Source organism: Neophocaena asiaeorientalis, unplaced genomic scaffold (genome assembly GCF_003031525.2).
Source record: "Neophocaena asiaeorientalis asiaeorientalis breed wild unplaced genomic scaffold, Neophocaena_asiaeorientalis_V1.1 scaffold134, whole genome shotgun sequence".
Lineage (NCBI taxonomy): Eukaryota > Metazoa > Chordata > Mammalia > Artiodactyla > Phocoenidae > Neophocaena > Neophocaena asiaeorientalis.
This window is the reverse complement of record NW_020185339.1, coordinates 27,409,528-27,433,466: the sequence shown is the minus strand read 5'-3', so window position 1 is coordinate 27,433,466 and position 23,939 is coordinate 27,409,528. Positions and strand designations below refer to the sequence as shown.

The 23,939-nt window shown below is 39.4% G+C and overlaps 1 protein-coding gene across 3 annotated transcripts in view; it reads right to left on the bottom strand.

Moving 5' to 3' along the window:
- Positions 1–23,939, bottom strand: part of TFCP2 (transcription factor CP2) — a 53,037-nt gene that overhangs the window by 14,487 nt on the left and 14,611 nt on the right. For all 3 annotated transcript variants that reach the window (XM_024736917.1, XM_024736918.1, XM_024736919.1), the window contains exons 2-4: positions 3,262–3,413; positions 2,640–2,716; positions 1,628–1,733 (exon numbers count right to left, since the gene is read on the bottom strand). In XM_024736917.1, coding sequence (XP_024592685.1) covers positions 1,628–1,733; positions 2,640–2,716; positions 3,262–3,413 — 335 coding nt within the window. The remainder of the gene's footprint in view (positions 1–1,627; positions 1,734–2,639; positions 2,717–3,261; positions 3,414–23,939) is intronic.

Sequence of the window (23,939 nt, the reverse complement as noted above, 5' to 3'; positions counted from 1 at the left end):
ATTCAAACAAGAAAGCATTAAGTGGGTTCCACTCCACAGCATTAGCTATGTTGGATTTATCCTAAAGCCAGTTTATCAAATATATATCAAGATATCTGTAGGAGAACCAGTGTTTTCTCAGATAAAAATAGTAGTACTTAGATTTGTTTAACAACTATGCTTACCAATAGGAGATGACAACCAATAAGAGATCAAAGACACAGATCCCAGAATTAAAAGTACATTCATGAAGAGAGGCTGCATGTGTGTTTGTAAAGATCCTTCCCTTTAGGATTTAAGAAAAAAAAATTCTTTTTTGTTTCATTCACTAGTTTGTTGCATTTTTTAGATTCCACATATAAGTGGTATCATACAGCATTTGTCTTTCCCTATCTGACTTATTTCACTCAGCATAATGACCTCCAAGTCCATCCATGTCGCTGCAAATGGTAAAATGTTGTTCTTTTTTATGGCTAATATTCCATTGTGTGTATATGTGTGCATAAATATGTACGTGTATGTAAGTGTGTGTGTGTGTGTATATATATCTCACATCTTTTTTATACATTTATCTGTTGATGGACACTTAGGTTGCTTCCATATCTTGGCAACTGTAAATAATGCTGCTATGAACACTGGGGTGCGTGTATCTTTTTTTTTGCGGTACGCGGGCCTCTCACTGTTGTGGCCTCTCACTGTTGTGGCCTCTCCTGTTGCGGAGCACAGGCTCCGGACACACAGGTTCAGCGGCCATGGCTCACGGGCCCAGCCACTCCGCGGCATGTGGGATCTTCCTGGACTGGGGCACGAACCCGTATCCCCTGCATCAGCAGGCGGACTCTCAACCACTGCGCCACCAGGGAAGCCCCTGCATATATCTTTTTGAATTGTTTTTGTTTCTTTTGGATATATACCCAGGAGTGGAACTGCTGGGTCATATGGTAGTTCTATTTTTAGTTTTTTGAGAAACCTCCATACCGTTTTCCATAGTGGCCGTACCAACTTACATTCCCACAACAGTGCACAAGGGTTCCCAAAAAGAAGGAAATTGTGGCACATGCTACTATATGTATGAATCTTGAGGATTATGGTAACTGAAATAACCCAATCACAAAAAAGACAAACACTGAATGATTTCACTTATCTGAGGCACCTACAGTAGTCACATTGATACAGACAAAAAGTAGAATGGTGGTTACCAGGGACTGGGGAGCGGAGGGAATGGGAAGTTATTGTTTCATGGGTACAGAGTTTCAGTTTTGCAAGATGAAAAAAGTTCTAGAGATGGATGGTAGTGACGGTTGCACAACAATGTGAGTGTACTTAATGCAACTGAAATGTACACTTAAAAATGGCTAAAACGGTAAATTTTATGTTATGTATATTTTACCACAACTAAATTTAAAAAACAAAAACTCACCCTCAAGTTATGGATGCAACTGTTACAGAACTGAAGTGTCTACACTTTCAACTTCAGTTTTGGAATCATTATATCAGTAATTTCTTATGCTTAATCAATAACCACTTCTAGGTTCATGTTAACTGAGCCCCTGAAGCATTTTGAATCAAAGTAAACATCAAGGAAAGAAAACCAATTCTCAGACCATAGTTATAGGCATTTCCTGGGCAATAGATTCTCTTAACTTACCTATGTCAAGAATTCTATCTCCAGGTCGGTTCCACCTCCAGCCCTCCAGCTGCTGATGTTCAGTGTATTGTAGCCGTCTGTCATGGAACACGACACGGAATATACTCTAAAAGGAAGCAACAAAATCAAATGTTAACAGGATCCCTTAAAAATCAGTGCTGACAAAGGAAAACTAGCAGGAGTCACCCCCAGTTGGTTTCCAGACACAACTTAAAATTGTTTTTCTTGAGACCTGTTTTACTCTAAAAACCCATACCATACTGTATTTCAAGGCAAACTTTATAATTGCTCAAATATAATCTATATTATAGTTAACTAGTACCATATTTAAAACTTGGCTTAAACATCAGCCCTGATTGGTAACTAGGCATAAAGGACTCCACTGGAAGCATTTCTCCATGCCTCTACTGTTACCGTGTAACATCTGGCTCAGCTCTTCAGATACATATGAAAATCTCACCAAGTCCCCTGCTTGCTAACCCACCATACGACCTGTAAACATTGAGGGTAGGTAGGGGCTGTTTCCATCAACTTTCCTTTTGTGGAAGTGCCTATTACTATCCCTCTCATCATCTCCTACAGCAGCTGACCAAACTCCTCTGTCTCAGTTATACTGTGAATTCATCACTGTCAGTCCAGATTAAGAAAACTGCTATTCATCAACAGGAGCTTCTGGGTTCTTTGCTACTAGACCACGTATCCAAAGAGACACTGGAACTTCTCTAAAGATCTCAAAGAGGTGACTTTATTCCACCCAAAAAGAACTTCAATGAGCCATGAGACTCTCCTGACATGGAGTGCTAAGCTTTCGTTTCTGCAGCTCTGAAAAATCCATGTGAACAGGTGGGCTCACTCTGACCCCAAAGAAGTAACACAGCAGTTTAACACTCTGCTAGCAAACTGTAGCAGGTAAGAGATACCACCAAGCCCTTTATGAAAGAAAAAATATTAATCCAAAAAGGGTCAGTAAAAGGATATTATGGAGAGGAATGATTTACTTGTTTTCTTTTACCTTCACCAACTTGCCATTAATTTCTGGAAGTTCTCCAAGTTTCCTATTGTCTAGCATTCGGATTTCATAAGACTGGCCTAGAACAAAAAGTAACTACATATTATATTCATCATAAATTAACTTCCCAAGATTCAGAAAGAATGAAATTCAGTTGGTTGAATATACAAGAGTATATAACATTATTAATATTAGTAACAACCGTAATCCTTTACTTTATGCTAGGCACAGTGCTAAGTGTTTTCATAAATTATATCATTTAATTGATACAATTCTCTAAGGTATTATCGATTCCAGTTTCACATATAAGGAAGCTGAAACACAGAATTTAATCAACTTGTCCAAGGCCACACAACTGGTAAATAACAGAGCTGGATACAGTAATACTTCTCAGACAGTGACCACTGGGGATGTCCAGGGAACATGGATTAGAAAGAGGGAGACTGGAACTACAAATGGACAGGTAGACAAAAGAAACCAGTAATATATATCAAATACGACACTGAGGCTTTGACTTTAACAGGTCACACTAGAAAGATGTACTTTTTACATATAAGTGTACCTAATTAAATATCATGAATCCAGCAGGTCTGCAGTAATACTAATGAATAACACCATATCTAACCTTGATTGAGATATGTCAGGGTTTCATCATGGAGTTTCACTGCTGGAGAGGTGGCAGCACAAAGCACATATTGAAAAGGGAGGATTTTATTCTCATTGTCTGGAGGCAAACTTGACTCTTCTTGCTTAAAAATGGGCAATGCTAGGACATCACTGAAATAAAACAAACAAATGACTTACTTTAACATCTGACAATGGTGTAAGAGCCGATTTATTAATGAAATCATTTAACTGCAATTCGCTTTGGAAAACCATAAACATGACACACCTTGGAGAAGTTTCTTCCTAACCATTCAGTTCAGATTACCTGCTGTAATATCCCTCTGACCACAACAATGTGGGCAATGACAGACATTCACTACTAAAACCACTTAAGTGTCCAAAGAGAGTGTTTCTAGGAATCATAGACAGGGACTCCTAAAAGGGCTCTGAAAATTGTATGCAGAGTTCCCAAACGTCAATTTAGGACACTCAGTAATGTATTTGTTCCCAGAAAGGTACCAACTGCAGAATCTTTATAACCACATCAGCTCATCTACTCTAAGGATTAAAACAATAACCCAAATTCCAAGAAACCACATGAAAAGCACAAATCAATGACCAGTATATATTTCAAGGTCAGTTTACATTCTGTGGAATACAACTAATATTGATATATCCCTACCAGCTATCTCCTCCAAGAAAGAGCTTCTTATACTTCTCAGTTTATCTAAACTTGCAAACCAAAGAGACACATCCAATGAATTCTAATATGTTGCTCATTCTTATGTCCTGGACCAAGTTTGAATCCTAGCTTTCAGTCTCTAGAACGTTTGGGCAAATCCTGGGCAGGCTCTCTTGAGTCTTCATTCCTTCATCTATAAAATGGGAACCACATTTGCTGCAAAGAGTAAATATATGAGAAAATATTTCAGAAACAATAAGGGGCTAAAATGGATGGAAAAGATTAGAAATAATTTCCCCTCAGGGAGAGATATACCATGTTCTTGGATTGGAAGAATCAGCATTGTGAAAATGACTATACTACCCAAAGCAATCTACAGATTCAATGCAATCCCTATCAAACTACCAATGGCATTTTTCACAGAACTAGAACAAAAAATTTCACAATTTGTACGGAAACACAAAAGACCCCGAATAGCCAAAGCAATCTGGAGAAAGAAAAATGGAGCTGGAGAAATCAGGCTCCCTGACTTCAGACTATACTACAAAGCTACAGTAATCAAGACAGTATGGTACTGGCACAAAAACAGAAATATAGATCAATGGAACAGGATAGAAAGCCCAGAGATAAACCCACACACATATGGTCACCTTATTTATTTATTTATTTTTTTTTGTGGTACGTGTGCCTCTCACTGCCGTGGCCTCTCCCATTGCGGAGCACAGGCTCCGGATGCGCAGTCTCAGTGGCCATGGCTCACGGACCCAGCCACTCCGCAGCATGTGGGATCTTCCCGGACTGGGGCACGAACCCGTGTCACCTGCATCGGCAGACGGACTATCAACCACTGCACCACCAGAGAAGCCCTGGTCACCTTATTTTTGATAAAGGAGGCAAGAATATACAATGGAGAAAAGACAGCCTCTTCAATAAGTGGTTCTGGGAAAACTGGACACATACATGTAAAACAATGAAATTAGAACACTCCCTAACACCATACACAAAAATAAACTCAAAATGGATTAAAGGCCTAAATGTAAGGCCAGACACTATCAAACTCTTAGAGGAAAACATAGGCAGAACACTCTATGACATAAATCACAGCAAGATCCTTTTTGACCCACCTTCTAGAGAAATGGAAATAAAAACAAAAACAACAAATGGGACCTAATGAAACTTAAAAGCTTTTGCACAGCAAAGGAAACCATAAACAAGACGAAAAGACAACCCTCAGAATGGGAGAAGATATTTGCAAATGAAGCAACTGACAAAGGATTAATCTTCAAAATTTACAAGCAGCTCATGCAGCTCAATATCAAAAAACCAAACAACCCAATCCAAAAATGAGCAGAAGACCTGAACAGACACTTCTCCAAAGAAGATATACAGATGGCCACTAAACACATGAAAGAATGCTCAACATCATTAATCATTAGAGAAATGCAAATCAAAACTACAATGAGATATCATCTCACACCAGTCAGAATGGCCATCATCAAAAAATCTACAAACAGTAAATGCTGGAGAGGGTATGGAGAAAAGGGAACCCTCTTGCACTGTTGGTGGGAATGTAAACTGATACAGCCACTATGGAGAACAGTATGGAGGTTCCTTAAAAAACTAAAAATAGAACTACCATATGACCCAGCAATCCCACTACTGGGCATATACCCTGAGAAAACCATAATTCAAAAAGAGTCATGTACCACAATGTTCATTGCACCTCTATTTACAATAGCCAGGACATGGAAGCAACCTAAGTGTCCATCAACAGATGAATGGATAAAGAAGATGTGGCACATATATACAATGGAATATTACTCAGCCATAAAAAGAAACGAAATTGAGCTATTTGTAATGAGGTGGATAGACCTAGAGTCTGTCATACAGAGTGAAGTAAGTCAGAAAGAGAAAGACAAATACCGTATGCTAACACATATATATGGAATTTAAGAAAAAAAAATGTCATGAAGAACCTAGGGGTAAGACAGGAATAAAGACACAGACCTACTAGAGAATGGACTTGAGGATATGGGGAGGGGGAAGGGTAAGCTGTGACAAAGTGAGAGAGTGGCATGGACATATATACACTACCAAACGTAAAATAGATAGCTAGTGGGAAGCAGCCGCATAGCACAGGGAGATCAGCTCGGTGCTTTGTGACCACCTAGAGGGGTGGGATAGGGAGGGTGGGAGGGAGGGAGACGCAAGAGGGAAGAGATATGGGAACATATGTATATGTATAACTGATTCACTTTGTTATAAAGCAGAAACTAACACACCATTGTAAAGCAATTATACTGCAATAAAGATGTTTAAAAAAATTTTGTTTTCCCCCTCAGAAGTCCTAGCCATGGTTAGTGAGAAAGAATATTCTGGGCCTTGGAGACCAACTGTTGTGATCAGCATTCAGTCCAGATCAAACTTTAAAAGGATCTTAAGAGCTGTACCAAATTAAAGAGTATTTCAAATTATCTCAAGACATGCCATGAAATTCTCAAAATGAAATGTATTTTAATTTAAAAAATATGTACATATACTCACTAGAACAGTTAAAATGAAAAAGAATGACAACCCAAATATTGGCAAGGCTGTAGACTAACTAGGACTCTCATACTTTGCCAGTAGGAATGTAAAATGATACAACCACTTTAGAAAAAGGTTAGGCAGTCTCTTACAAGAGTAAACATGCATATGCCCCTTGATCCAGCAATTCTACTCATATGTATTTATCCAAGAGAAATGAAAATATAAGACCAACCACAGACTTATACATGAATGTCCATAGCATAAAAGCAAAAACTGGAAAGAATCCAAATGTTCATAATTAAGAAAATGGATTACAAACTATGGTATACTCATACAACGGAATACTACTCAGCAAAACAAGGAATGCAACAAAATGGATGAATCTCACAGACATGATACTGAACAAAAGAAGCCAGAAAAAAAGAATATATCATGCATGATCCCATTTACATGATGTTCTAAAACAGGCAAAATTAAAGAGAACAGTGGCTTGCTAGCAGGGCGGGGACTGACTTGGAAGGTATATAGGGAACTTCCTGGGGAGAGAAAAGTGTTCTATATTATGTTTAGATGTGTGTGGGTTACATGGTCGTAACTGTACAGCTGAAATTTGTGCATTTCAATCCATATAAATTTTACCTAAAAGAAAAAAATAAATTATTGACTGGAGGATGGGAAATGGTATAAATGATAAAAGAGTAGTAACGTTGTAATTTTTAAAGCTGGGGGATAGGTACAAGAGGGTTCATTACACTGTTTTGTTTATATATGTTTGAAATTTTCTACAATGAAGTTTTTTTTTTTTAAATAGAAAAAATATGTATAGGCCACAGTGTACTTCCAGGTATAAAAGAAAGGCAACAGATACATAACATAAAAAAACCAATTGAGATTCTAAAGGGTTAGAGGTCAGGGATCCAGTGATTCCTGTCAACATTCCCCACATTCAAAATGAAATACACTCAAACCTTTACCTGTAATTTAAATATTATGCTTATACTGTAAAACGAAGAGATCAAAATCAATTTTACTATCTACAGATGGAAAGGCATTCCTTATATGCACGTATATCCCTCAGCGGTCTACATTATCCCCAAACATTAGATTATAAGGTTATTACATTCAGGCAAAAACAACAATTAATAGAAAAGTGACTGCAATCATATGAATCATATATATAAGATTATAAATTCTTACTGGAATATAAAACAAGCAGCAAATGTTCTCATTATTGACCTAAGAATACACATAGGTACAATAAAAATGTAATGGCATGAATGTTAAAAAAAAAAAAAGAAATTTCTCTTTCTGCTGATGTCTAAATAGCAAAGACATGTTATGAGTTGAATCCAGTCAGAAGAGATACAAACCAGTGTTTATGAAACACAGGTTTCTTGTTGCTAAAAAGTATTTCAAAGGCAAGAAAAACAAAGGGTGCTCTTCCTCTTCCTTAGGCCTGAAGGTGTGTGTGTTTTGCTTACAGGGGTGGGGTTAAGAGTGGAGAAGGTGGGGGATCCTTCTTTCTGTCCATATTAATTTGTCAGGTGAAACATATTATTGTTCCCTTGAGATTATACAAAACTGTAGAAGCACTGGGGTTTCTAAAAAAGTACTGTCCCAGTTCTTCCTCTTCTCAAAATCAGGAAGCTACCACTGCTCCCACAGCAAACAGTATAGAAAATAAAGCAAAACACTACAAAATTAAACGTGAATTAGTCTTTAGGAGACTTTGTTGCCTTATCATCCTCAAATGCATCATATCTGATAATTCCTTGAAAGATTAGTGGCTATTACCAGGAATCAAGGCAAACTGGATTTTGCAACATAGCAACAGCTGAAACATTACGAATGTAGGGGTTTTTCTTCTTCTCAAGTATCAGTGCCTAGTAAGGTTAATATATAACAACAGTTCCTAGTCTTCTCAATATAATATGGCATTACACCTAACCCCTCACGACTAAGCAAAGGACTGTCACTTGAGGCCGGAATTCTAAAATTGATTCTAAAAGTTACCCATAAAATTACCTCAAAACAGCACAGCCAACCGAAATACACAAAACTGTGTTATCTCATGAGAGATTTTAAAATCTAAAATGCTCAAATATATTTGAATTACTCATGTTCCCACCACACTGTGTTGCTTTCACTCTGCTGCAGGAGCAAGAATACCACTCAGTTCCACATTCCCAGAGGTGGAGGCTAAAGGTCACTGGCAAACCCAGCTCTAGGCCCCTGTTTACACCAAAACTATAACAAACAAATTCAGCGAGAAACAATTTTAGAAATACAGAAGGCTGCTCCTTCTCAGACATAAATTGAGTACAGATTTGGAAAACCAACTCTAGTGGACTCTAAGTAGTTGTTACCAGTGTATAATTCAGCATTTTATTATATTCTTTGATTGCCTCATATACTTAATTCATTCCAATGAAACATGAGCTATTTAAAGGGAGTAACTTCTCTTTTGTGTGTTTAGTAAATACGTGTTGACATGATTTATATTTTTGTTTCTCCAGAATATTCAGCCCTAATACATTTTTTAAAAATAACTTTATTTATTTTTGGCTGCATTGGGTCTTCATTGCTGCACACAGGCTTTCTCTAGTTGCAGTAAGCGGGGGCTGCTCTTTGTTGCATGCGTGGACTCCTCATTGCAGTGGCTTCTCGTTGCGGAGCATGGGCTCTAGGCACACGGGCTCAGTAGTTGTGGCTCGCAGGCTCTAGAGCGCAGGTTCAGTAGTTGTGGTGCAGGGGCTTAGCTGCTCCACGGCATGTGGGATCTTCCCGGACCAGGGCTCAAAACCGTGCCCCCTGCATTGGCAGGTGGATTCCCAACCACTGCACCACCAGGGAAGTCCAGCCCTAATACATTTTGATCATTTTCGAATTTTCAGCATCTCACAGTATCTCTGATCAAATATAAGGATATAGAAATCTTACCTGTTAAAGATAAGTATATGTTAAAAATGTGCACTGCTAAGCAGAAATCCACACCTGAGAGTAGAGGCCTAGCAGAAAGCATTTGAGTGGAAGTAACTGAGGAACAGAAACAATATCAGGTATGATCTTTCCTGTACATAACTGGGATTCCATGAAGAGCTGCTTCAGGGTCCTCTGACGTATAAGTTACCCTGTGACATAAGACAGCCTCTTAATGGTCTCTACTAATGCACAGCTATGGTTTAACCTTCTCCCCCAGGCTTACCATCTCTTGAAACCCTCTTCGAGAGAGCCTGGAGTAAAGACAGGGTGAGGTTTGATGAACTTTACCTTGAGTAAGAGGCAAACAGACAGATGTCCACAGCACCTAAGGAAATTAGAAACTAACTTGGGACAATAAGATGCCATGAACTTCTGGGCTTCCCTGATGGCGCAGTGGTTAAGAATCCGTCTGCCAATGCCGGGGACACCGGTTCAAGACCTGGTCTGGGAAGATCCCACGTGCCGCGGAGTAACTAAACCCGTGTGCCATGAGCCTGTGCTCTAGAGCCTGCAAGCCACAGCTACTGAAGCCTGCACACCTAGAGCCCGTGCTCTACAGCAAAGCCACAGCAATGAGAAGCCCTCGCACCACAATGAAGAGTAGCCCCTGCTCTCTGCAACCAGAGAAAGCCCACGCGCAGCAACAAAGACCCAATTCAGCCAAAAATAAATAAATAAATTTATTTTTTTTAAAAATGCCATGAGGGCTTCCCTGGTGGCGCAGTGGTTGAGAGTCCGCCTGCCGATGCAGGGGACGCGGGTTCGTGCCCCGGTCCGGGAAGATCCCACATGCCACGGAGCGGCTGGGCCCGTGAGCCATGGCCGCTGAGCCTGCGAGTCCGGAGCCTGTGCTCCGCAACGGGAGAGGCCACGACAGTGAGAGGCCCGCGTACCGCAAAAAAAAAAAAATGCCATGAACTTCTAACTTCCCTATTTATAACACTTATTTAGACTCCATCATTATGAAAATAAAACATGAAATAAAACATGTCAATATCCCTATGTTAGTTACAGAATGAAAAGGCAAGAACTGAAAAGACTACACCCTACACTGGGGTCAGCTTCAAAAGAAAAAAATATCCAGTAAATAATTGGTCATAACACTTTTAAAGAGGAGAGGACAGCAGACTGATTTCCTTGGATTGTGGGAAGGATGGAAGGGCAGATCAGGGAGGACACCTGGCCAGGAGAGATAGCCCTGCAAGTTTTAACATGAAGCCAGTGAGATGCCCTAACTACCGAGGAATGGTGAAATTAACTGACTTTCTTGGTAGGAGCCCTCTGTCACAAAGTGGTAAAAGATTTTTGCTACCTGAACATCTGGTGAAAAATCTCATTCAACTAGAAAGCAGCATATATAGTAAAAAATTTGCCTTGCTAATTGTTCTATCACCCAGATGGCAGAATAAGTAGAATTATAATTCTGAACCTAAGTTTGACCAATCAACTTAGGTTCAGAAAGAGAAACTGATCAGAAAAGAGGAATTGGTGAGAGCCTCAAAAGAAAGCAACCAAACCAGGTAGGCTGGAAGAAGAAGGAACACAGTGAGAGCAGGCTTCAAACAGTGAAGAAGACAGGACTCAAGCTCAAGGTCTGAGATGGGAAAAAGTTCTCAAAAATGAAATCTGCCAATCCCACATTATCTGAGATAGAGGGAGAAAAGAAGGGAGGTATCTAAAGAGACTGGATGGAAAGGTCACCAATCAACTCAAGACTTAGAAGGACATGCACAAGAAAACTAAATATATGAAAGGAAAGAAACCATTTTTTAGAAAGTGGCAACAATATATATAAGAAGCAAGCTTGAGCTGAAGCCCAGAATGTGCTGAGGCTTGCAAAACAGAGAAGGTACAGGTACACTCTTTGATGCAAATGGCATATTACTAATTAATATAAAGCAGAGACAGAAGAACATCTCAATTCCTGTTTTTTCTTCTATCTTTTCTGTAAAGAAAAACCATCTTGAGAATAGAAAAAGACCACCAAATATGGGATTAATAGATCATGATACATAAGACTATCAAAAAGTACCTGGAATGAAATTATATACCTGGATGAAATTATATACCAGGAGAATCAAAGAATGTGCAGATGAGATCCATTGGTGACACTCTGTGTGTAAACTCAGACAAATCTCATGATTCTGATAATGCCAAATACCATATTAGCTTTTTATGTCTGTAGTAGCAATTTTCAAAATGAAAAAAGAGTATATTCTTCCTACCTTATACCAGAGCGATCTGATATGAAGTCCAAGGCAAGACTGCAGAAAAGGTTATTCAAAGAATAGTTTATGAGTTATTTAGGCAGGGCACCAAGAATCACTGGAAGCCATAACCAAACTGTCTCATTTTCCTTTTTGAATATGGTTTGACCAGGGAATGCTATAAGCATAAATATATCTGGATTTCAGCAATGCATAAACCAGTCTCTCTTGATATCCTTGTTGAAGGTGAAAAATATGAATTCTGTAAGTTAAGTGGCTTTAAGATAACTACACAACTGCACCTAGAGTGCAGGTAAGTCTAGAAGAAGGTTTAGTGATACGCCACAGGACCCCAGAGAAACCTGTCCTCTGCAACATGTTTTAGAAATAAATGACTTCGACGAGGACACTAAAGAGGACGATGATCAAATATGCAAATGACAGGAATCTGGGATGGGAAAGCAATTTCATATATGATAGGGTCAACTTTTAAAGTAATTCTAATTGGCTGGAATAGGAGGCTAAATCTAACAGGATAAAATGTAATAAGGATAAATATAAAGTCATGCACTTGGTACTAACAACAGCAACAACAAAATGGCCCAATATATGTGAGAAAGACCAGGACTTAAAAAAAAAAAATTATTTGTGAGACAAGCAAATGTAACATGGCTGCCAAAAATGCTGATACCAGGTTTCATCAAAAGTGAAGTCTGAGGGGCTTTCCTGGTGTCGCAGTGGTTAAGAATCCGCCTGCCGGGCTTCCCTGGTGGCGCAGTGGTTGAGAGTCCGCCTGCCAATGCAGGGGACACAGGTTCGAGCCCCGCTCCGGAAAGATGCCACATGCCGCGGAGCAACTAAGCCCGTGCACCACGACTATGAGTCTGCGTTCTAGAGCCCGTGAGCCACAATTACTGAGCCTGCATGCCACAACTACTGAAGCCCATGCATCTAGAGCCCATGCTCCACAAGAGAAGCCACCGCAATGAAAAGCCCACGCACCGCAACAAAGAGTAGCCCCCACTCACCACAACTAGAGAGAAGCCCATGCACAGCAACAAAGCCCAATGTAGCCAAACGTAAATTAATTAATTAATTTAAGTTAAAAAGTTATAGGGCTTCCCTGGTGGCACAGTGGTTGAGAGTCCGCCTGCCGATGCAGGGGACACGGGTTCGTGCCCAAGTCCGGGAAGATCCCACATGCCGCAGAGCGGCTGGGCCCGTGAGCCATGGCCGCTGAGCCTGCGCGTCCGGAGCTGTGTTCCGCAACGGGAGAGGCCACAACAGTGAGAGGCCCGCGTACCGCAAGAAAAAAAGTTATAGATAAGATCCCCTTACAGAGCACAGAGCATCACTGTCATCTAAATTTCTATCTCTGCACAGCAACAAATCTTACTAAATTATTCTACAAACACCTAGTGTTTTCCTACATTCCAGTTCATTGTCCTTACAGTATTACTCATACTTGAGGAAGCATAAATGAATTATTTAAAACTAGTAAAGATTACATAACTCAACAGGGCCTACTATGTTTATGGTAGGTGCTTTATACGACTCTACCCTGAGTAGCTTAACTCTACTCCCCTGGAACTTCAAACTTCAACTTCAAACCTGGAAAAGGGACTGTTCGGTATGACCTCCAAACACAAGGAAGCAGTAGATAAAAACAACACATCTGGATTTTATGCTGATGATGTCCTTGAAAGAGATACTGGTCATCTGACAGTCTTTCCTTATGAATACTGTTTCTGGAACTTTTTTCCAGATCTCAATACTGGGCTTAATGTTCTTTAAACACGTTAAGAAATGCTTCTAGGTATAAACCATTCTTCAGCAGTTAGGAGACCAGAAATTTGAATTGTTGTCATTTATTATGTACATCTCAAAGTTTACCCAAAAATGAAGCTAATTTCTTTTTTCCCTCCAAGTCTTTGTTGTTGTTGTTTTAAATATTTATTTATTTGGCTGCACTGGGTCTTGGTTGCGGCACACGGGATCTTTTTAGTTGCAGCACGCGGGATCTGTAGTTGCAGAATGTGGGATCTAGTTCCCTGACCAGGGATCGAACCCAGGCCCCCTGCATTGGGAGTGTGGAGTCTTAGCAACTGGACCACCAGGGAAGTCCCCCTCCAAGTTCTTGAATCTCCCTCATTTCTACCATGCTGAATTATTTGCCAATTACCACTTATTTCCTTCTATAAGCAATGTTTTTTATTTTCCTTTAACTTAGAAAGTCACTAAAAACTTCTCATTTCAAATCTGTCTAGAAGCCTTACTTACTTTGGAAGCTGAAAAGTATCTGACCAATATCAGATACAAATTTACTTCCAGAGAGCTTGTGAGATATTAAAAGTTTAGTCAAAGCAACCTGAATCAGCAAAGCCCGACCTCAGGAGATTTGCCAGATATAGGCCTGCTTTCTGTTTTTTTCCAACATTACAGGATTAGCTCCTACAGCCTACAAATCTCATTAAAACACTGCTAATTGAAAACATCACCTGTGGCATCATTAGTACCAGGCTCTTTCATTAAATTTCTGAAATCACCAACTCTTCCCATTTAGGTGATGGATGACAACCATGGGTTCTATATTCCAGGGAATCTGGCAGTTTTGATATAAAAAAAATAGAGCTCCCATTTCAGTATTCAAAGATCTGATATCCAGCATCATATTATGACCTATCTGGGAAAACAACAATAGATTTTTGTTTTTGTTTTCCTGTGACTAAGGGAAACCACGCTTAGCCCCTTATATTGCTGAACCTCAAAGCTTCTTTTCAGGTCCAAAATGTCTACCAATTCTTTTGTTTTTGTTTGTGTTTTTGTCTTTGTTTTGCAGTTAAGCTTCCCTCCCTCTTCACTAGCAAGAATCACTCACCACCTTTGAGGTTCTTCTGCCTCGCTCATTCCATCCCCGCTACCAAGCCCAGCTAGCTAGCTTCAAAGCTGGACAATCTCCCTAGTCCCCCATTCCTCCCTGCAGTGAAAGACAAACACAGACATTTTTCTGTTTGTTAACGCTTTAACCACTAATGACTTTTGGGGAAATCCTAAAAGTATCAGAATACCAGTCCCATGAAATGGTAAAAAGACTTTAGCTATCCCTCTCCCCTTTATGCTCACAGTGGCAGGGCTTATGAAAATTTCTCCTCCTTCAGACCACATCTTTGAGGAAGGTCCTTTCTTCTAAAATGGCCAACATATTCCCTGGAGATGATGCAGTCAAAGCAGATCTGTTATTTTCTCCCTTCCTCTTGTAGACAGAAGGCAGATAGGTAGGTAGGTAGATAGATGAATAAACAGATGATAGAGAATTAATTTGCATTTCTAAGGATATGCAGAGCAAAAGACACCCAGTTCACTAAGCTTCAACCCTTCTCAGGAATGATAACTAGCTTTTTATCATTATCCTCCAATCTACAGCCAGAGTAACCTTTAAAAATGTAAATCTAAAATGTCACTACTCTGTTTACAATGCTTCAGTGGCTTCCCAATGAAATCGTGATAAAGCACCAGCTCCTCAACACAGCACTCAAGGCCCTTCCAAACGACTCAGGTTACTTGTTCAGTCTCATCTCTCATTATACTCCCCACCTCTCTTTTCCCTCTTTAAAAGTTTCAGCTGACAAACTGTAGCTCTCTTCCCTTGCTCCCCTCCATTCCCACTCAACTACTACCATTGATTTTTTACATGTAAACTAGCACTTAATCCACACAATAACACTGTGGGGTAGGAGCAACTGTCTCCCCCCCTTATTTGCCAGTTGAAGAAACTGAGGATCAAGTAATTTGAGATGTTAAATAATTTGCCCATGGTTAAACGGCTAGTAAATAGCAAATATAAATCCAAGTTTATTTATCCATTCACTCAATATTTTGTGTGCACTTATGGGCCTGGCACTGTTTTAGGCAGAGAGGAAACGGTAAACAAGTTTTAGCCAAGTTTTATCCTTCTTTATTATCACTCAGTGCCTGGCATAAAGCAGCACCTGTTCAAAACATTCCTGAGGACAAAATGTGCTCAGGAGCTCCTGTTCGACGCCGCGAAGATATTTCTAACGGTGGTGCACGCTGATATTCCGCGCGGGGCTATCTGTACAATTCACACGAACAGAACGATAGTGTCAATTAACTGATTCCTCCGTCCAGAAGCTCAACTTCCAGAATTCTGCCTGCCTGGCTCATTTGCATCCTTCAGGTCTCTGCTATACTGTCAGGTCTACACAGAGACATTCCCGGTCACTCTACCTAAAGCACATTGTACGCATTTTCATCAGGGCACTTTTTTCTGAAATTTCCTTGTCTATATATCCGTCTATCTATCTATCTATCTGTTTTCTATCTATCTACCTACCTATCTATTTACTACTCCTCCCATAAGAATGCAAACTCCAAAGAGTGCAAGGACCTCACCTGTCTTGTCATCCTAGTATTAACAAAGCCTGGCCGTAGTAGGTACTCAATAAATACTGTTTAAATGATTACAACAACAGTAATAATAGGAATAGTAATAATCCCATTAGAAAATCCAGGTCTTTATAATTAGGTTACTCAGCAATGATTGGGTTATACTTGTGGATGAATAGTCCAGAAAATGCTGCTATCATTTATTATCAAATCTCTATTGAGCACTTGGCTGTCTACCACCCCTGTGAAGAGCTTCTGAGTATTTGCATGTTACTTACAACTGCCTCCCCACATACAATTTTACTAATTAAATCTCTCATACAATATTTCTAAGCATCTTTCACTACCAAACCTACAAACCTTGAAAGCATCTTTTCTTTTGCTCCTGATACAATGAACGCAAAATTCCTCCTCCTAGGAAAGGCTAATCTTTACCCACAGACTTACAATCCATGCATTCTCAATTCCCAAGAACTTTATTCCCTTGTTTGTCCCCATGCATGTACCATCAATCTCCCTTTATTGGATTATACCCATTAGCATATATTCACGTTTGAGTATTTCCCATCTTTAACAAAAAAAAAATCTTCTCACATCTCCCTTCAACTACTACTACACTTTGTATCTTTCATAACTAAAATTATCTATATGTATTCAGAGTGTCCATTTCCTCATCTCTGATTCATTCCTCAAACCATGACAGTTAGGTTTTCACTCCCCCATGGAAAGTGCTTGTCTTAGTCACCAATGACTTCCATGTAGCCAAACTAAAAGTCACTTCTCTGGGCTCATCTTACTTCGACTCTCAGCAGCATTCAACATAGCTATAACTGGGACTTCCCCGGTGGTCCAGTGGGTAAGACTCCGAGCTCCCAAAGCAGGGGGCCCAGATTCAATCCCTGGTCGCATGCCGCAACTAAGAAGTCCGCATGCCACAACTAAAGATCCCGCATGCCACGACGAAGATCCCGCGTGCCCAACTAAGACCCGGTGCAGCCTAAATAAATATTAAAAAACAAAAACAAAAACCATAGCTGTAACTCCTACACTGGCTATTCTCCTCTCTGGCCTCCTGAATATCCTCTCCTAATTTTCTTCCTACCTCACCAGCAATGCCTCCTCAACTCCCTTGTGGCAACCCCTCTTCCTCCATAAAACCTCAGGACTTGATTTTGGCTCTTCTCTTTCTACACTCCCAGATGATCTCATTAATTCCCATACACTTAAATAATACCTTATTCTGATGACTCCCAAACATATCTACTAGGTCCAGACTTCTATTTTGAACTCCAAATTCCATATTTAAATACCTATCTAACATTGCCTCTTTGATGTCTCTCAAGGATATCAAATGGGCCAGGTCCAAAAAAGAACTCTCAATCCTCCTCCAAACCTGCTCAGCCTACCTCCCCTCCCCCTAGTCCTCCCACCCTTGTACTGGATGGCAAACGATTCATCAGAAAGCTCAAACTAGAACCCTTGAAGGAATCCTAGATTGATACTTTTCCCTTATCTCATGCCCATTAACAAGTCCTATGAATTTTTATCTGAAAAATGTATCTTGAACTCATCTTCCTTTCAGTAAAGTATAGGAATTAAGAGTGTAGGCACTGGAGTTAGACTACTAGAATTTAAATCACAGCAATAATAACAGCTGGCATTTATAGAGCATTTACTCTTTGCCTAACACTGTCCTAATTGTTTTATAATACGTATATTAACTCATTTAATTTTCATAAGAACCTCATGAGGTGGGTACTATTATTATTATTTCTATTTTAAATTAAAGCAACAGAGGTTAAGGAACTTGTCTAATCCTGATAGAACCAGAATTCATACTCCTAAATCTAGCTCCAGATCTCACTATGCTAGGTTGCCTCTTGGAAAAAGGAGACAAAAGATAGGGGGAGATCAGTTTAAAGCCAAGGCAACAGTCTGGGTAAGAAATAATGAGAATCTGAATGAGTAATGAAAGTAGGGACAGATTTATGAAATATTCAGGTAAGTCTTAAATAGAGTTATATCATGTTCAAGGACTGAAAGACTGAATATTATAAAGATGTCAATTTTTCCCAAACTGATCTGTAGATTCTATCCCACTCAATATCCCAACAGATTCAACTTGACAAGTTGATTCTAAAATTTTATCAATTAACAAAACCAAGAATAGCCAAGATACTCCTTAAGAAGAAAAAACAAGAAATTTACCCTGTCAGATATCAAATATTATTTCGAAGTTTTTAGTAATTAAGACAGAATGGTATTGACTCAGATAGACAAATTAAACTATTTCACGAATACAGAACCCATAAACTGACCCCACATATACAAAAATTTGATTTATGACAGAGCTGATATCACTGGTCAGTGAAAAAAGGACTGACTTTTTAATTAACAATGTTGGAAAAACTGGATATCTATATGGGGAAAAATGAAATTGGATCCTTAACAATACCCAATACAAAATTCAAGTAAAAAAAACAATTCTGGGGGCTTCCCTGGTGGTGCAGTGGTTAAGAGTCCGCCGGCCAATGCAGGGGACACGGGTTCAAGCCCTGGTCCGGGAAGATTCCACATGCCACGGAGCAACTAAGCCCGTGCGCCACAACTACTGAGCCTGGGCTCTAGCGCCCACAAGCCACAGCTACTGAAGCCTGCACCTAGAGCCCGTGCTCTGCAACAAGAGAAGCCACTCAATGAGAGGCCCACGCACTGCAATGAAGAGTAGCCCCCGCTTTCCGCAACTAGAGAAAAGCCCCCGCGCAGCAACAAAGTCCCAACACAGCCAAAAAAAAAGATTTCCCTAGAGGTCCAGTGGTTAGGACTTGGCTCTTTCACTGCCATGCCCCGGACTCAATCCCTGGTTGGGGAAATAAGATCCCACAAGCTGTATGGTGCACTCAAAAAAAAAAAAAACAAAAAAACTAAGTGGATTAAAGATTTAAGTGTGAAAAGCAAAACTGTAAAAGTTTTAGAAGACAATATAAAAGAATAATTCTGGGGGCTTCCCTGGTGGCACAGTGGTTGAGAGTCCGCCTGCCGATGCAGGGGACACGGGTTCGTGCCCCGGTCCGGGAAGATCCCACATGCCGCAGAGCGGCTGGTCCCATGAGCCATGGCTGCTGAGCCTGTGCGTCCGGAGCTTGTGCTCCGCAACGGTACAGGCCACAACAGCGAGAGGCCCGCGTACCACAGAAAAAAAAAAAAAAAAAAGAATAATTCTATGGCCTTAGAGTAGGCAAGAATTTCTTAGACATTAATGTCATATACCATAAAAGAGAAGATTGATAAATTATAATACACTAAATTAATAACTTTGGAACCAGTGACACATAAAATGAAATGATAAGCCATAAACCAGGAGAAGATACCAGCTATACACATAAATGATAAAAGATGAGGATCCAAAATATATTTTAAATTCCTATAAATTAATATAAAAAAGACCAACCTCTCTGCTCCCCACAAATAAAAACTTGAATATTTACTTCTCAGGAGACAACATAAATAACATAACATATGAAAAGGTGCTCAGACTCACAGGAAATCAGGAGAATACAAATTAAAACCACAATAAAATCCACACCCACTAGATTGACAAAAATTAAAATTCTGACTAAATAAAATATTGGCTAGGATACAGAACAACCAAAACACTTAAAGTATACCAGGAAAAACAATTTAGTATTACTTTTTATGAAGATGCACAAACTTCATAATCCAGCAATTCAATTATTCCTACAATCCCTCTGCCTGGAATAGATTCTCCAACTTTGCATGACCAAATCTTACTCTTGAGATACCACCTTCAGAAGGTAGAAGTAGTATTTCTATGTTCTGAACTCCTATAGCACTTTATAAGTGTTTCTGGCATACCAATTTCTAGCCTGCATCATACATATTTATATTCAAGTCTTATCTTCTCTACCAAATTGTAAGCAAATACAGAACAAGAACCTGCTTGATTTGTCTTTTAATCACCATAGCACTAGACACAGCACCTGCATAAGGGAGCATATGATAAAGACTCAAAGCTACAGAATCAAGCTGTAGAAAACCTAGCACATAGAAGGCACTCAAGTATTTGTTAAATGGGTGAATAAAAATTTGCTTAGTGACTAACTGAATCAACCAGGAATTGCTGTGCGTACCAAACATGAACTAGTGGTGAAATAAAAATGAGAACGCTGATTCGTGTATCCAAAGTCCCAAATGAATTTTTCTCCCAGATTCTAGCCTGATGATGCATAGTGAGAGTCAACTACCAGCTACAACTGGAAACTACTGCCAACAAGGCAGATAAAGAATGAGGGCAGGATAGGAGGAGGTGGAAAAAAGAAAAAGAAGGTAATAAAGTAGAATAAGTAAGGAATGGCAACATTATTGGATTGTAGGTCATCTTCCATAAGAATTATAAGAGGACAAGAAAACTAAGAAAGCAAAGAAATATTTATAGGGGCTTCCCTGGTGGCACAGTGGTTGAGAATCCGCCTGCCAGTGCAGGGGATACGGGTTCAAGCCCTGGTCCGGGAAGATCCCACATGCCGCGGACCAACTAAGCCCGTGCGCCACAACTACTGAGCCTGTGCTCTAGAGCCCGTGAGCCACAACTACTGAGCCTGTGTGCCACAACTACTGAAGCCCTCACACCTAGAGCCTGTGCTCCACAACAAGAGAAGCCACCGCAAGGAGAAACCCGCACACCGCAACGAAGAGTAGCTCCCACTCCCACAACTAGAGAAAGCCCATGCGCAGCAACGAAGACCCAACACGGCCAAAAATAAATAAATAAATAAATAAAGTTATATATATATAAAAAGAAACATCTATAGACCTTTAGTAACAAAACAACAAATGGGATAGGACGATTTTAAAGATGAGGAAAGCTAGCCAGCAATAGATCACGCAGTAGAGACTTTTTTCCTTAAATTTATTATGCAGTATTTCAGACATATAAAAAGGTTTAAAAAAAAAAAAGTATAAGAAATACCTGTATATACTCCACTCAGCTTAAGAAATAGAGCATTAACAGTTAAAGCCCTCTGTATACTTCCTCAGTTATAGCCCCCTTCAACTCTCAGAGGCAACAGTATCCTGAATTTGGAGTTCAACATTCTTACTCACTTCTTTATATTTTTACAGCAGTGTCATTTTTTTAAAAAGTGTGGATAAATTTTGTGACAAAGGGAGGAATTTCATCTGTCCATCATAAGGGACTCTGAATGAAAGGGAAAGAAAAGGAACAGTTAGTAACAACTGATTAACTCAGGACAAAAAGATGAAGCTTTGGAAGATGGATAGGTGACAGCTGAAGGGGAAAAAAATGAAAGTAAACAGTACTGAAAAAGTAGCACAGCAAAAAAGAAACACCAAAAAAGAACAAAACTCAATGTGAATGGAGAGAGACAGCTGCCTCAGAAACTGCTATACTATTGTACTTGCCTTTGAATCAAAACAGAGTGAGAGTGAGTTCAGTTCATTCACTCAACAAATCAGCACAAACTATTTACTAGACACTCTTCTAAGGTACTAGGGATATAGCAGAGAACAGAACAAAGTCTCTGCCTTCAAGGAACATTTATTCTAGTTGGGGAAAGAGGCAAACAAATGAATAACACATCAAATATTGCAGAAAAGATAAAGAACAGAGAAGGCAGAGTTCTGGTGTGAGCGGAAGGAGATGCTTGCTATTTTATGTGAAGGTAGTTAGAGAAGGCCTCTCTGATAAAGTGACATTTAGGCAGAAACCTAAAGGAAGTGAGGAATGTAGAAGACTATCTCAGGAAGAGTTACAGCAAATACAAAGGCCCTGAGGTGGGAGTGTGCATAGCATTTGAGGAACCGAAAGAAGGCTAGATGTGGCTGGGGTCAGCAGCAAGGAGAAGGGTAGACATGGACAAGATGGTCACAGAGGCACCACATGTGGAGCAATGCCAGAACCGAAGCTTTTATTCAAAGTGAGATGCAAAATCACTGGAGCATTTCCAAGAGAAAAGTAACATGATCTGGTTTACATTTTAAGTCAGATAATCATATAATTTATCACTCAAACAGGGACACTGGTGAGTGAAGGAGGGTGCTATTGATAGTTATGTTAGGACAAAAGGCATTAAGAAGACTTTAATTTTTACAGGCTGCTGTGTGGAGCCAGCCTGAAGGGGTTCCTCTGGCCAAATCTGGAACAATTAATCAAAATATACAGTGATAGTAAAAGACTGCAATCTACTGAATAAAGTAAGAATCTATGAGGCTACACTGATAAAAATAAATAAGAAGGAAAAGCTTTTTTAAAAAAGTGATTCAGTTGTGTATATATATATATATATATATATACACACATATATATATAAATTTTTTTTCATATTCTTTTCTATTATGGTTTATCACAGGATATTGAATACAGTTCCCCCATCCTATATATAATAGTTTGCATCTGCTAACCCCAAACTCCCAATACTTCCCTCCCCCACCTCCCTCTCCCCCTTGGCAACCACAAGTCTGTTCTCTATGTCTGTGAGTCTATTTCGGTTTCGTAGATATGTTCATTTATGTTGTATTTTAGATTCTATATATAAGTGATATCACTTATTTGTGATATTTGTCTTTCTCTTTCTGACTTACTTCACTTAGTATGATAATCTCTAGGCCCACCCACGTTGCTGCAAATGGCATTACTTCATTCTTTTTTATTGCTGAGTAATATTCCATTGTATATGTATAAGACATCTTCTTTACCCATTCCTTTGTTGATGGACATTTAGGTTGTTTCCAAGTCTTGGCTATTGTAAATAGTGCTGCTATGAAGATAGGGATGCACGTATTTGGAAAAGCTCTTTCATATAGTAGAAAGCCAACTAACCACTTTAGAAGGAAGGATATAATCAGAAAATCATCTATTAGCAACCATCATAATGACAACTGATTAGGGCAAGAATCATCAATAAACACTAAAACTGATAGGTAAAAGTTTGAAAAGTAACAGGATATTTACATAGTCTCGAAGTATCTCCCCACAAGATACTTATCAATTACAAAAGACAAATTTACAAGGGAGAAAACTGGCATATGCCACTTTCACTAAATGGCCAAAGTTAACATTGCCAGTGATGGAACAAATCAATAGCATGTGTATCCTAATATGATACACAGAGAAGAATTCAGCATCACTTCTTAGGTATTACTACCCAAAGTGCATTAACTGAATTTAATCATGAGAAAACAACAAACCCAAAGTGAGGGATATTCTACAAAATAACTGCCCTGTATTCATCGAACTGTCAATGCCATGAAAATACAAAGAAAGACTCAGGAACTATTCTAGATTAAAGGACAAGAAAGACATGTCAGATGACTGACATGAGATGACTAGCGAAATGTGAATAAGTTCCATAGCTTGATAATGGTATTGTGTCAGTGTCGAGTTCCTGATTTTGATCATCGTACTGTGGTTGCATTAAGAGAATTTGTTTCAAAAAAAGGCACATTGAAGTATTTAGGTGTTAAGGGGCATCATATCTGCAACTTACTCTTTAACAGTTCAGAAAAAAATAATTCTAGGTGTCTGAAAAGAGACAGGCAGAAAGCTAAAGCAAACTTAGTAAAAGTTAACATTTAAGGAATCCGGATGAAGGGTATGCAGAAACTCTTCAGATTATTTTTGCAAATCTTGCACAAGTCTGAAATTATTTTTTATTTAAATGAACAAAATACCCACACACAAAGGTTTCAGTGTAGACAATAGACTGGGTGGGGGGGTGGTGCGTGCAGAGTTAAAAGCAGGGTTGGACCATTTAAAAGGCTATTGTAGATTAAGGACAGAGGTCATGGAAGATAGCAGAGTAGGAAGCTCTAGGAATTGGTCCTTTCACCAAAAGAGCTATTGAGCTGGCA